Source organism: Vigna unguiculata, chromosome 3 (assembly GCF_004118075.2).
Source record: "Vigna unguiculata cultivar IT97K-499-35 chromosome 3, ASM411807v1, whole genome shotgun sequence".
NCBI lineage: Eukaryota > Viridiplantae > Streptophyta > Magnoliopsida > Fabales > Fabaceae > Vigna > Vigna unguiculata.
Window position 1 is genome coordinate 24,003,139 of NC_040281.1, and position 15,325 is coordinate 24,018,463.

General features: G+C 34.7%; 1 protein-coding gene and 1 non-coding gene across 2 annotated transcripts; one reads left to right on the plus strand and one right to left on the minus strand.

Moving 5' to 3' along the window:
* Positions 1-3,722: 3,722 nt before the first annotated feature.
* Positions 3,723-5,926, minus strand: LOC114175189. The gene is made up of 4 exons (XM_028059953.1): positions 5,618-5,926; positions 5,081-5,504; positions 4,019-4,077; positions 3,723-3,929 (listed from the first exon to the last, which is right to left on the minus strand). Exons 1-4 carry the CDS (start codon positions 5,924-5,926, stop codon positions 3,723-3,725), a joined length of 999 nt encoding a protein of 332 aa, XP_027915754.1.
* A 919-nt stretch (positions 5,927-6,845) lies between these two features.
* LOC114180033 lies at positions 6,846-6,951 on the plus strand. Its single transcript, XR_003603609.1, has one exon. It is a non-coding gene; the product is annotated as a small nucleolar RNA R71 (small nucleolar RNA).
* Positions 6,952-15,325: the final 8,374 nt, after the last annotated feature.

Here is a 15,325-nt window from a genome sequence, read left to right on the forward strand (position 1 = left end):
GAAGTCCCCATCATTTTCTTCATACCATCAGTAACTAGGAAAGCCCAAACACATTTTGTGCCCTGAGACCAATTCAAATTGGGGCAACTCCCTAGTTAATCTTCATCACCTCATTTAAACCTTTTCAAGACCTTGGCAATTTCATGGATGTCATTCAAATAGTGTTTGAAAAGAAATGATTAAAAAAAGTGTTCGTTAGTAAACTGATTAGACCAAAGAAATGATTTGAAAAAGTAAAAAAGTATCAAAGTAGAATGATTCCATGAATTCGAAATAACAATGAAATGGGGAACAATTCGAATTTGTTTTAAAAAAAATGCAAAAGAAAAAAAATTCATACATAAGGTAATTCATACATCATACTAAGTCATGCATACATTGGTCATCCATCTTTTTGAATAAAATATTTTCCATCTTTTCAATCAAAATCCTCTTCATTCATATGAATTACCAATATACCTTAAGCCTAGTTTCCACTGGCCATTAAGCACAATTTCCACATTGGCCCCTAATTCCAGTTTTGTCTGGCCTCTATCTTTGTTTAGTCTCTAAGGTTAGTTTTCCTCGCTCTCAAATTAAAATAAAGGAAAAATGAAAAATGAAAAAAAAGCAAATTCCACCCATGCATCCACGCATCCATGTATGCATCATCATATAGGTTCAAAAAGAAAATTATAACCTGTCATGCATCATCAAGTCATCCATCATAATCCACAAAATCATTGAAAATCATTTCAAAAAAAAAGTCAACAATGATAATTTTTTGTGTAAGTCTCACCAATGTTAGACATTCACGCGATGTTTGTCGACATTTCAAAAGCAAAATTTAGGTTCTCCTTTTATACATCAGGACCCTCTACGAGGCAATGGTCATTGATTTCCTTATGTTTACATCAAGACCCTCTACAAGGCAATGGTTATTGATTTCCTTATGTTCACATCAAGACCTTCTACGAGGCAATGGTCATTGATTTCCTTATGGTTACATCAAGACCGTCTACAAGGCAATGGTTATTGATTTTCTTATGTTCACATCAAAACCCTCTACGAGGCAATGGTCATTGATTTCCTTATGTTCACATCAAGATCCTCTACGAGGCAATGGTCATTGATTTTCTTATATTTACATCAAGACCATCTGCGATGCAATGATCATTGATTTTCTTATGTTTAAATCAAGACCCTCTACGATGCAATGGTCATTGATTCCTTTATGTTTACATCAAGGCCCTCTGCAACGCAATGATCATTGATTTTCTTATGTCACATCAAGACCATCTGCAAAGCAATAGTCATGGTTTCTCTCATCATTGAGGCCTTCTACGAGGCAATGGTCATCGATCACTTTACATCAAGACCCTCTGCAAGGCAATGGTCATTGATTTTCTTATGTCACATCAAGACCCTCTACAAAGCAATGGTCATGGTTTTTCTCATCATCAAGGCCCTCTGCGAGACAATGGTCATCGATCTCTTTACATCAACACCCTTTGCGAGACAATGGTCATTTATTTCTTATGTCACATCGAGGCCCTCTACGAGGCAATGATCATCGATCTCTTTACATTAAGATCCTATGCGAGGCATTGGTCATTGATTTCTTATGTCACATCGAGGCCCTCTACATGGTAATGGTCACTGAATCCTATGAATGGACCCTCTCCACGGGATTGGTCTAATTTGTTTTTTTTTTCAAAACGTAAAAAAAAATGGTGTGTCAGATGGAGACCCTCTACTTGGTAATGGTCTCCTAGTTCTTTTCTTTAAGATATAGACCATCTCCTCTCGAATGGTCAAGTTTGTCTTCAAATTTGTCTTCTCTTGAAACCCGAACGAAATTAGTGTTTTTATCTTTACTTAGCTTTTATTACGATAATATGAAAAAGTCAAATTTTCATATTATCTAGTAAAATCTAAGTAAAGAGGGGCAACTGTCAACACCCAATTTCGTCTGGGTGAATAAATTTATTTTCAAAAAAATAAAAATAAAAAAAAAATGTTATTAGTTAATGGTAAAAGGTGAAATAATTTTCTTCAAAAGATTTTCAAACTTTAATTTTGGAAAAAAAAAAGAGATAGAAAAAAAAAGGAAAAAAGAAGAAAAAACCCAATTTGTTTTTAATTATCACATACTTTTTCATAAGCCCAATAATCCAACATACCATTTGTTCTTTGTTCGTGATAAAGAAATTAGTGATATGATTCTAATAATTACAAGCACTATCTCTTTCAAATGGTAAGAATCAATATTATTAATTGGGATTTGATTTTGTGCTCTGATTTGCTATGATTTGATCCCCATAATGTGATGCTATCATGACCAATACCTTCCTTATATTGTTCATTACAATTAAGGCAGAGATTGCATTGATATTGCAAGGTGTGAGTATAAATACGCACTCTGTCATATGTAAAAAAAAGAAAAAAATATTCTTTACGCTTCTTTAATTCTTCGCCGTCACCACTCCCACTTACACACCTCCTTTTTTATCTCTTTCAAAAAAAAAACAACCATTGAAGGAGGTAGAAAAAATAAAAGAAAACATTCTCTATACTTCTGTAATTCTTTCTCATTACCGCCCACATAGACACCTCTCATTTTTATCTCTATTGGAAAAACAAACATAAAAATATTAGAAAAGAAGCAAGAAATAACAAAAGAGATAAGGTGAGAAGATATTAAAATTTTTTTAAGATATGACACTCTCAGTTCTTTCATCTTTTGATTTAGTTTTTCCAATATTCACTTTTTTTAATCATAAAAAATATTTTTCCCCTTTCTTTAGTGTCTGTCCGGCCGCTCGCATCGCATGACATCCAATTTAACTTTTTTTTTCTGAAAAATATATATAGATGATCTAAAAATAAATAAATAAATAGTTTTCTTTGCTTACTTCTTGATATTTATCTTGTTGCTCACGACATCCACATCCACTTTTAAATAACTTTAAAAAATTATTAAAAATTTATAAATGATTAAAAAATGAGAAAGTAAAAGATAAAACAAAGAATTTATTTCAAGTGTCTGTCCATCTACTCGTGTCGCGTGACACCAATTTTAAAATAATTCGAAATACGAAAAATTTAAGTAGAAAGGTCTTGAAAAAATAAAAATAAAAAATTAAATCATTTTTCAAATAGTTTTCCAAATAGTTTTTCATAAAGAACTGCGTAACCCTGATTCTCCATTGTAAATGGAGATACGTAGAGCAAGGATTAATCCTTGTCGGGCCTAAAAAATAAAAAATATATATATTTTTGTTTCTTTTGTACATTCTTTTATATTATTTTTGGGAAAAAATAAGTATTTTGAAACACCACATAACTTTTTCACATTTAATTAAAAGTATCAGCTTAGGACAGACGTTGTGCGATGTTAATACCTTTCCCAAGCGTAACCGACTCCCTGACCCAAAATCCGGTTTTTCGCAGACATTGCTCTTTTTTTATGGTTTTTCATAGTTTTCTATAATAACTATGGTAGCGACTCCAAACTCTGTGTTTTTTCAAATTTTAATCCATTTTTTTGTTCTTTCCTTATAAATGCTAGCATTCTCATAAGCCTGCAATCTAAATTCATCCAACTCATCCATTTGCAATAATCTCTTCTCACCTGAAATCTTCGAATCCAAATTCAAGAATTTAATAGCCCAAAATGCTTTGTGCTCTAATTCCATCAGTAAATGACATGATTTCCCATACACCAATTGATATGGAGACACTCAAATAGGAGTTTTAAAAGTTGTACGGTAAGCCCAAAGTACATCATCTAGTTTCCTAGACCAATCTTTCCTGGATGAGCTCACAACTTTCTCTAAAATTCTCTTCAATTCCCTATTGGAAATTTCCACTTGCCCACTAGTTTGTGGATGGTAAGGAGTAGCGATCTTGTGGTTGACACCATATTTCCCCAAAAGTGCTGCAAATTTCTTGTTATGGAAATGTGAACCTCATCACTAATTATTGCTTTTGGCACCCCAAATCTAGAAAATATATGTTTCTTGATGAAACAAATTACCACTTGAGCATAATTTGATGGTAATGCCCTAGTCTCCACCCACTTTGACACATAATCCACTGCAACCAAAATGTATTAGTTCTAAAAAGAGGAAGGAAAAGATCCTATAAAATCAATACCCCACACATAAAAAATGTCCACTTCCAGAATGCTATTTAAAGGCATCTCTTTGAAATATTTCCTACCCTTTTTGTCACACTTCTTAATAAAACCACGGGCATCTTTAAAAAGAGTAGGCCAATAAAAGCCACTTTGTAAGACTTTAGAAGTTGTTCTCTCAACACTAAAATGCCCCCATAACTGATCCATGACAATGCCAAAGGATACTTCGAAACTCATTCTCAGGAACACATCGCCTAATGATACCATCACCACATCTTCTAAATAGTAGAGGATCATCCTAGAAATAACTTTTAACATCATGCAAAAATTTCTTTCTTTGCTGAAAAGTCAAGTCATGAGGAAAAGACTTTGTCTTTTCTTTGTCTTTTCTTTTTCCTAATACAGCACCCACAACATAATCACTAGCATCACACATAAGTTCAAATGGTAAAGACAAAATAAGTGTTGTAATTTTAGGAGCAGAGACAAGTTGTTTCTTTAAAGTCATGAATTCTTGCAAACATGCATCATCAAACACAAAAGGAGCGACGACTATTTAGTTGTAACCAAAATAGCGATCAAGAAAACAGTAGTACTCATGTCCAGACAACTTCTCAAGCATTTGATCTATAAACAGGAGTGAAAAATGGTCCTTCATTGTGGCTTGATTAAGTCTTCTATAGTCAATGCACATGCGCCACCCTATCACTTTTCTTGTGGGAATGAGTTCATTCTTTTCATTTGTCACTACTATTATCCCACCTTTCATGGGTACCACATGAACTAGGCTCACCCACTCACTATCAAAAATTGGATAAATAATGTCCGCTTCTAATAACTTGATTACTTCTTTCCTCACCAAGTCCTTCATTGTGGGGTTGAGCATTCTTTATGGTTGACAGATAGGTTTGAAGTCATCTTCCAAATAAATTATGTGCATGCACATCGTAGGACTAATACCTTGTAAATCATCAATTGGCCAACCTATAGCGGATTTGTGCTCCCTCAACACCTTTACAAGCTCCTCTTCCTCAACAACGGTAAGTTCATTGTTTATAATGATAGGATTGAGCATTGTCTCATCTAAGAAACTGTATTTAAGGCGAGAAGGAAGTGGTTTCAATTCTACCTTGGATGTCTCGTCTCCTCCACCTTCACTCTTGTTAAGGTCTTCTACTCTTCTGGTAGAACTGAATAAAGGCTTGAGAACTTCTAATTGATGGGCACATTGCACCACTTCTTCATCACTCACTTCTTCAAGTAACTCCTTTGCGTCCATTCCTGACAACAAGGTGCGCTCTAATGGACTCTTCCTCCCATGATTATCCATTTCCTTTAACACTAAAGACTCAAGTCGGAAACAATCCTCCTTGTCCACCTTGTGCTTCATTAGAGAGTTATTATTGTAGACTTCACTTGTCCAATTCCCAACATTTTAAAAATGAATAAAGGCATCAAATTGATGCTTGCTCCAAAATCACACAATGCCTTACTCACCATTATATTTCTAATCTCACATGGAATCACAAAGCTTCCTGGATCCTTCAACTTGGGAGGTAATTTTTTTTGAATTATTGCACTGCACTTCTCTGTGAGTATTATGGTTTCATCTTCTTGCAACTTCCTCTTTCTAGACAACAAGTCCTTCATAAATTTTGCATAGCTAGGCATTTGCTCTAAGGCCTCCACAAATGGAATATTAATGTAGAGCTTCTTAAAGACATCAAGAAATCTTGCAATTTTTTTCTCCTGATCTTTCTTCTTCAACCTTTGAGGGAATGGAATCGTAGAAACATATTCTCTCATTTTACCTTTTTCACTCTCTTCACTTTTTTCTCCCTCACTATTCTCCTCACAATTTTTCCGCTCATTTTTTCCACTCTCTTTTACAATCTCATCTCCTCGTGCATTTTTCTCATTACTCACATTACTTTTTTTCTCATTTTCTACCAACCTTCCACTCCTCAATTGAATTTCCTTACATTGCTCCTTTGGGATTGGAATGGTGTCACTAGGGAATGTTCTAAGAGACCTCTTCGAGATTTGTCGTGAAAGTTAACCAATTTGATTCTCCAACTTCCAGATTGAAGCTTCCTAATTCTTGAGATTAGTCCTTGTCTAATTCATGAAATTAGAAGTCTGTTCCATAAATGTTGAGGTTTGCACTGTTAGCTTCTCCACAACAATCTCCAAATTAGACAACTTACTTCCTTGGTTGCTAGATTATGCTTGATATTGATAAGGAGGCTTTGGTTGATTAGATTGATTCGAACCATTCCAAGGTTTGTTTAGTGGGCTCCTCCAATTTGAAAAATTATTAGCAAATTGATTATGTTGTTGGCACATTACATTCTCCTGGCCTCTTGTTGAGTTACTTGACACTCACCATTTTGATGCATTCTTCCATAAAAATCACACAGTAGATACGTTGTATTAACTGCTTTTGCTTGTATATTACCCAACTTCTGCATCAACTCGGTCATTTTGTGTGTTAACAACTTGTTTTCAGCTAGGATAACATAAAAAGTACTAACCTCTAACACTCCAGCTTTCTATTTTGTCGGTCAAACTGCATATTCACAATGTTAATTGCCATTAACTAAATAGTCTCCAAAGTTTCCTCATGTGTTTTCAAATTAAACGATCATTCACTTGTCACATCTAGAATTGCTTTAAAAGATGGTGCAAGACCATAATAGAATATTTGGACTTCAACCAATTTGGTAAAGCATGATGTGGGCATCTTCTCAAGAGCTCCCTATAACTCTTCCAAGCCTCATACAAAGATTCAGTTTCTTGTTGCACAAAATAGTGATTTCATTTCTCATTTTTGCTAACTTGGATGGAGGAAAGTATTTGGTTACAAATTTTGTAGCCATATGTTCCCATGTAGAAATACTGCCTGGAAGTTGTGTTTGAAGCAAACTTTTAGCTTTATCCCGTAATGAGAAAGGAAAACGCCTCAAGTGGATTGCATCATTTGAAACTCCATTAATCTTAAAACTATCACAAATGGCCAGAAAATTCTCCAAATGAGAATTAGGATCCTCTGAAACTGCACCTCCAAATTGATTATGTTGGATGACTTGTAATAGTGCAGGCTTGATTTCAAAATTGTTGGCTTGAACAAGAGGTCTCACGATGCTCCCTTGGTAATTATTTGTATTTGGCATCGAATAATCAGGTAAAGTCCTCCTCACAGGTTGTTCTTCACCCATCATTGATATGTGTTCTTTCTTATGATTTTATGGCCCTGCTTTTCTCTCTTGCTTCTTCTTTCTTGCGATACTCCTATTGCGTATAGCAGTATGTTCAATTTCTGGGTCAAAAAGCAAGATTTTTTCTGCAATTGTATCTCGCATAAATAACTTAAAGACATAAGATTCTAACAACAAAAATCACGTGAAAACACATTAACAACAAACAATATAATTAAAACAAAAAAGAATAAACTGAAAACACAAAAAATTTTGACTACCTAAAAATTAATACTCAAATCTTAAGCAAATTAGATCACTAACACAACAGAAAAATCAATCCCCAGCAATAGTGCCAAAAACTTAATAAACGTTTGGTGAGTGAACCAATCATTAACTTAGTAATAAAATATCGTGCTGTGAGATTGACTCGTTGAATACTAAATTCCTAAATTACATAATTGTGAGCAAATAAGAATCAATAAAATTGAAAGCATAAAATTTTAACAAAAACTTCAATAAATATAAAAACTGTTATAGGATTGATTTCATACCCTTTCCTATAGAATTCTACTCTTTTTCAATTGATGCAAACAATGTAATCATCCACTTGAGTTTACTCAAAGCTGTTTTACCCCTAATCCCTTAGTAGGTAAAATCTATTCATTGAATTCGATCCCCCAATTCCTTAGGTCAGTTTACAAATATTCAATAGAATCATGAAAAGTCATTAATCATCTCTATTGTAAACTAATTAGATATGTCCAATTTTTCAATTATGACATAACCTAACCCGTCTTGTTTATAATCGCAAACAATCCCCAATTTCCCAATTGTGAAATCGCTCATAGAATAAACGATAAAACCATAAACAGAGCATTAAGATGAAGAACATTAACAAAATATCAAATGTAAAGAGTAGAACCTATAATCCAAAGTCTTATATCAATCCTCCAACAAAAAGGAAAACTAGTTCTACATAATGAAAAGAAAAAAACTAAAAGAGGTAGACAAAGCGAATAACAAAATAGAGGAGAAAAAAGAAGTTTTTTCATGAACGCTCCTCCTCCTTTATATTTTTCATGTTCTCTACCTTTGTTGAGGTAATTTTCTCTCTCCTCTAACCGTTTCCCTCCTTTTTCTCTTTCTTTTATTTTCTTTTTCCTTTAAATCTTTATCAGTTCACGTAATCTTTAGATTTCTCGCTAAACAATTCATAGGCCATGGAAAGACCCACCAGGCACCTGTGGAACATGCTGTTTTCTATCCTTCAATTTGAGGCAAAATCTACAGGTCGTGGAAAAATCCACCAGGCCCCTATGGAACACTCTAATTTGAAACTCAAATTTTTTAAGCCAAATTCACAAGTCGTGGAAGACTCCACCTAACACTTGTGGAATATGTTGTTTTGTGTCTAGCTTACTCCCTCCAGACCTATTTACACAAACAATGTACCAATCCAAATGTATGATCCAAAACAAGATAATGCATGATGAAATCAGTCCAATAATGTGCAAATGAATAATAATGGCCTAAACTAATGCATGAATACACCTATATATTACCTGCTCATCATGGGTCAAGCCCCCAAACAATTGAAATAAATAAAAACTTTAAAACAACTTTTGTCAATTTGGACGTCGCAAACAAGGAGAATTAAACGTATTCGAGTGAGATTTTCATATGGGCTTAGTCAACAGAAAAACATAAAAATATAATAATAATTCCAAGCCCACGAATGATTGAAATAATAAAATATTTAAAATAGCTTTCGTTAGTCTAGATGTGGAGAATTTAATGCATTCGAGTGGGTGTTGTGTGGGCTAAGCCAACGCAAATTATTTGAAAGTATAATTATTTGTGTCGGCGTAGCGTGGGCTTGGCCAATACAAATGCTTGAAAATTTTGATATGAAATATTTGTTTCCAAGCACATCTCAGAACCTGCATCCAATCTTAGAACCTACATTCATACACATTTCAAGCAATCCAACATTTCAGGATATTCATTCATTTAGAACTAAAATTGAAAACATAAGATTAAGTACATTATGACTGTAATTAGATCAAATTACAATAGTCACACAAAATCCATAAGTCAAAGATCCAAATAAGTCAAGTCCAGTGATTTTGTCATTACAGTCACATTGGCATTACATCCTAAATTTTATTGCTTAGCCTATACTACTTAGCCATAAAACCTAGTAGCAGCCACATCCAAGCCACAATCCACAATGGAAGAGTGAAGGATTGCGCTGAAACTTGGAAAATGAAAAACTAAAAGGTAAGAGATTAATCTCTAAAGCAACTTTTTAAGTATCTATAATTTAATTAAGAAAATAAAATTTTAAAAAGTGTGCACAATTTGAACATGTACCATCTTCAAGGAACAAGTTGATTATCCAAGTCTTCATCATAATACGTATGCACGCGACTAGTGCCTGTTGAAGTGTCTGCAGCCTGCTTCTCCAATATCATGGCTAATTGTTGCTTGTTCAAACTCAATTCTTCTTGAACGAGAGCATATTTCTAATCAATTTCATTAGCTATCATAGTGGCTTGTTTTACTTCTTCTAGAAGCCTCTCCATCTCAACCAATTATCCATGTCTTGGATGAATTGTGCAAGTTAAAGTAGAAGGTTGAGTGAGGGATGACATGCCATGATGAATGTTGACAACCAAGTCCCAGTTCCATAAACTCTCCCTCTACTTTTCCCTCCAATAGCATCTTTCCAACATTGAATCTTTGTTGTTATTGCAATTCTTGTAGAACTAATTGTCTCCATGTCCAGTACACGTTGATGATATGTCTAGTATTCAATCATAATATGTGAAAAGTGTTAGAATTGTATAGAATAAACAAAGTCTTATATGTCATGGGTCAGCAACAAAATTTGGATACACATTGTCAAAGTGTTTCCATGATTTTTCATCGAATGGATGTCGCAACGCACCATCATATCTTTTATTTTCATAATGTCATTTCATTTGTTTAGTAGTTTCCAATGATGCATATAGTCGTTGTAATATGTGGATTAGTGGCAAGTAGAACATTTTTTTTACTAGAACACTTTTGTGTCTTCTTGTGCCACCCTTGTGAGGTAAGTACCTAGAACGATGATAAAACTTGCATTTTGTTAATTGGTCATCAGCCTTGTAATATAACATGCAACCATCTTCACAACAATCAATCCTTTTAACATTTAACCCAAGATTGGACACAATCTTTTTTGCTTCATAATCTTAGGTGTGCAATTATCTTTAGGAGAGACATCAACAATCATTTGAATAAAATATTCTAAGCATTTTTCAGCAGCATGTCCATTGGTTATGGTTGCTAGAAGCCTTATAGCTATTCATAAATGGGCTCATTTGCATTAGTGAACATGTATAAAACCTTTGCGCTTCAGCATGAGGGGACTCTTCTTCACATTGCCATCTAAAGCTCCTAGATCACATATATGCATACAAGCATTATACACCATTTCAATCATTAAAGCAAATTGATCCTCATGATTCATGTTTTCATAGCTACCAAATGTATAACCTAAGCTCTAAACCTTTGATCCATGTTCTCCATGATTAACCCAAATGTTGTAGTTCTTAAGTACGTATATAATAATAATAATAATAATAATAATAATAACTTATTATAACAATCTGAGAATGTTTCGTATCCATTCATCAAACACGTAGCGTAACTTAAATGTAAGTAATGACACAATCTTTAAAACATATTAATTAAAAGGTATTAAATAAAAGAAAATATTAAAAATTTGTTACAATGATGTGCATATTATAAGAAAATGTCTTATTAACAATCAATTTTAGTGACCAAAGCTGTTAATTATTATGGTGACCAATTTAAATATTAATTTACAAAATAAAAAACTATTGGTTACTGAAATAATTAATATTATAAATAAAAATTTATAATTAGCCTCTGATATTTAATATCTTTCTTATGATTTGTTAAATATTTTTTTTGGAAATTAGAATGCACGAATGTGTAAATTCGTGTAAGGAGAACTTCATCTTAAAATTTCAAAATGAAATATACTAGTATGTATACTATATTCAGCAGAGTAGTTTAGTGATGCTTCGATCTGTGATTCTTATAAACATGCACATCACATATATAAAATTAATATTAATTTTAGTTTTTAACAAAAGTTTCTTAAATATAGTTTAGGAAGGTTGTGCTAGTACCACTTTTTGGCTAAATTAGGTAATTACTCTACTTAGTTTTTACAGAGATTATTTAATAAAGGTAAGTTCAAAATAATATTATAATGATTTTAATATAATGCTTTATTACTACTTAATTATTATTTATTAATTTGTATACGTTTAGAAAATAAGTAAAATAAACATAATCTATTATAGATAACTCGGAGGGTAATTTTAAACAATTATGTAATATTTATTAATAGATTTAAAACTAGTATAATAAGTTTTGTTATCAAATTATTATATTTATTATAAATATTTAAAAGTAAAAATGCTATAAATGTTACAACCGGATTAATTATAATGAAAGAAAACTTAGATAATTGTATTATTTGTTGTACTTTTAGAAATAGACATAGACGTATCCTTTCCACTGTAGATATTGTGGTGAAGTTTGTAAGGCTTTATTGATGTGATGTTTTGGGGACTGAGAGCTATAAATCATAAAGAATGGTGTGGTCACAACTCCTGTAAATGGCAGAAGATTTTGACATCAATGCCATGCATCCTATCATATTCAGTCATGGAAGAAGGTCACACCATGCAATGCGACTAAACCACAGGTTTTTTTTTTTTCTTTTTCACGATAGATCAAATTTTAAAAAGAATTCTTAATTATTAAATAATGGCTTCCAATTCTAGAAAATAACTCAAAATTCAACTTCCCATGATCGAAATTCTCATTTACTTTTCTTATTCTTTTCAATTTTTTTTAAAATAAGAAAATATAATTTTGATTTTAAATTTATAAAAAAATAAAAATATATATAATAATTTAAATAAATTTAATATTATGAGTCGTTTAAAAATTATAATATATAAATTATTTTTAGTTTAACATTTTTTCACTTTTATTTAGGATAATTAATTGTTTTGAATTAAAAAAGTATTAAAAAGAAGTTTGTATGATATGTAACAATGCATGTCTTGTGTTTGTTTGTGCATAAAGACAATTTGTTCGTAAGATGTGTAACAATGCATGTCTTGTGTTTGTTTATGTATAAACACAATTTATACGAACAAAAAGGAAGACAAAAAGAAGAGTGAATAATCTGTTTGTATTTCTTAATTTGCGAAGAAGTGGAGGACTAGAGCTAGAGGGAGAGCACTCTTTAGATTCCTTGAACATGTGATTAGAAAGACATCAAAAGCTAGTTTGCATAAGAGTACATTAATCAACTTTGGTGTTGCTTAGTAAGTGCCTTTTGTAAAAGAAAGGATTTTGGTCTTTTCATGTGGCTGTTAAATAGGTCATCTGTACATTACGTGATCAGTGACGGATCTTGATTAAAAAGTTTGAAAAGATCAAAATAATATACTCAAATTTTATATATTTAATTATTATTACTAATATAATAAAAATATATATAATTTAGTATTGAAATTTTTGTATGTTTCTCCTTACAAAAATTATAGTTTTGAAATTGTATTTGATATAGTTTTCCTATATATTCTCATATTTGAGCATGACCCTCCTACGAACCTTCTAAGAAGGTCCACCATTGGACGAGATATTTTTTTAGTTGAAAGTCAATGCATCACAAAATTTCTTCAGATGACTTATCAGTATTTCATGCAGGAGGTAGCGTTAATCAAGCTCACTCATGTCATCATCATCTTGAAATCATGTCGCAACTTCATCATCTTTGACATCAACATCTTGGAAGATTGCATTAAGGACGTCAACGCCAAGGGTTGCAATGCGGCTACCATTCAAGTAGAGTCATCGTCGCCTAAAGCGACATGGATTAAAGACTCTAACCATACGATGAACCAATTTATGGTTTTTCTAGGGAAAAAGTTTCCACTCGCGGCTACATTGACCTCCACACTGTCTTCCGCGATGGTGCCCAAACCAAAATTGTCCTTATCCGCTTCCTCATCGTTGATGCGCCTACATCCTATAATGTCCTCCTAGGCCGCCCTTCACTCAACACCCTTGGCGCCGTTGTCTCCACACCTCACCTCCCCATGAAGTTTCCCTCCCCATCGGGCGACATCCTCACCATCCATGGCGATCAACGTCTTGCGCGCGAATGCTACATGGCCAGCCTACGCTCACAGATTCCCATCCTGCAAACTAACAACATAGAGCGACCATCCGACTCTGACATCGTTTTGTCTAGCAATGATCTAGACCCCAGAGTGGGTCGGGATGTCCGCCTTGAACCTGTTGAAGAGACCACCCCCCTGGAGCTCCCTAATGGCCGCACCATCAAGCTCGGTACCGGGCTCGAATCCGAACAACGTGAAATCATAACACCCACCATTGTCGCCAACTTAGACCTTTTTCGTTTGGTCAGCTGTCGACTTACCTAGAGTTGACCCTCAAGTGGCATCCCACAAGTTATCTATTTACAAGGAGGCCCGATATGTCTCCTAGAAAAAGTGCAAACTCGACGAGGAGCGACGCCTAGCGGCCAAGGCTGAGGCCGATAAATTGCTAAACGCAGGGTTTATTAAAGAAGCCCACTATACCACTTGACTATCTAACGTAGTCCTGGTCAAGAAAGCCAATGGCAAGTGGAGAATGTGTGTTGATTACACCGACCTCAACAAAGCCTGTCCAAGGGATGCCTACCCATTGCCCAATATTGACCGACTAGTCGACGGTGCCGCTGGCAAATAGGTCCTCAATTTTCTTGACGCTTACTCAGGTTACAACCAAATTCCCATGGCCGCATCTGATATGAACAAAACCGCTTTCATCACGGACGATGCCAATTACTTCTACAAGGTCATGCCATTTGGTCCCAAAAACGCAGGAGCGACCTACCAACAACTGTTGGATAAAGTCTTCAGCCACTTAATGGGTAAATGCGTCGAAAAATCCCCCAACCATCACTAGCACGCTCAGGACTTATCGGCAGTCTTCTCTACATTGCGGCAATACAACCTCCGCCTCAACCCTGATAAATGTGTTTTCGGTGTCGATCGTGGCAAGTTCCTTGGATTCATGCTGACCCAGCGCGGCATAGAGGCTAACCCTGAAAAGTGCAACGCGATCATATAGATGCGAAGCCCAACCAGCATCAAAGAAGTACAGTGCCTCATAGGCTGTCTCACGGCCATCTCCCGTTTCCTTCCCAAACTAGCCGAACAAACCCAACCCATCATACAGCTACTCAAAAAATCCGCCAAATTCATGTAGAATGACGATTGTGAACACATTTTCCAAAAACTGAAAACCACCCTCACCTCACTGCCTATCCTCCACAAACCGGATACCCATCAACCCCTACTGGTCTATATCATCGCTACAGATCACACCGTCAGCGCCGCACTGGTTCAAGACGTAGGCGGCACGAAGAATCCCGTTTACTTCGTAAGCAGAACCCTGCAAGATCACAAAACCAGATACCAGATGGTGGAAAAGTTGGCCCTATCCTTAGTACACGCAGCCCGCCACCTACGCCCGTACTTCCAAAATCATAACATTATCGTCAAAACCGACTACCCAATACAATAGATATTCCAGAAACCAGACCTGGCGGGACGAATGTCGTCCTGGGCCGCGAGTTATCCGAGTTCAACATCCGTTACGAACCTCATGGCCCCATCAAAGCTCAATGCCTCCTAGACTTTGTCAATAATCTCCAACAAACACCCACAGAAGACCAGTGGACACTCAACGTTGATGACTCTTCAAATCCAAAGGGAGCAGGTGTCGACATCGTGTTAGAAGGCCCCAACGATATCCTCATTGAGAAATCCCTCCACTTCGCTTTCAAGACATCCAACAATCAGGCTGAATATGAAGCCATCCTCGTCGACCTATC

Excerpts from the sequence above, each read along its gene's own strand:
- LOC114175189 (XM_028059953.1), bottom strand. The coding sequence starts at position 5,926 with ATGAGAGAATATGTTTCTACGATTCCATTCCCTCAAAGGTTGAAGAAG. Across the intron at positions 4,078-5,080 it reads GCCAATTGATGATTTACAAG|TGGATTATGTGTCAAAGTGG; the intron begins GTATTAGTCCTA and ends TTTTGGTTGCAG. Across the intron at positions 3,930-4,018 it reads CATCAAATTATGCTCAAGTG|AAATTTGCAGCACTTTTGGG; the intron begins GTAATTTGTTTC and ends TTCCATAACAAG.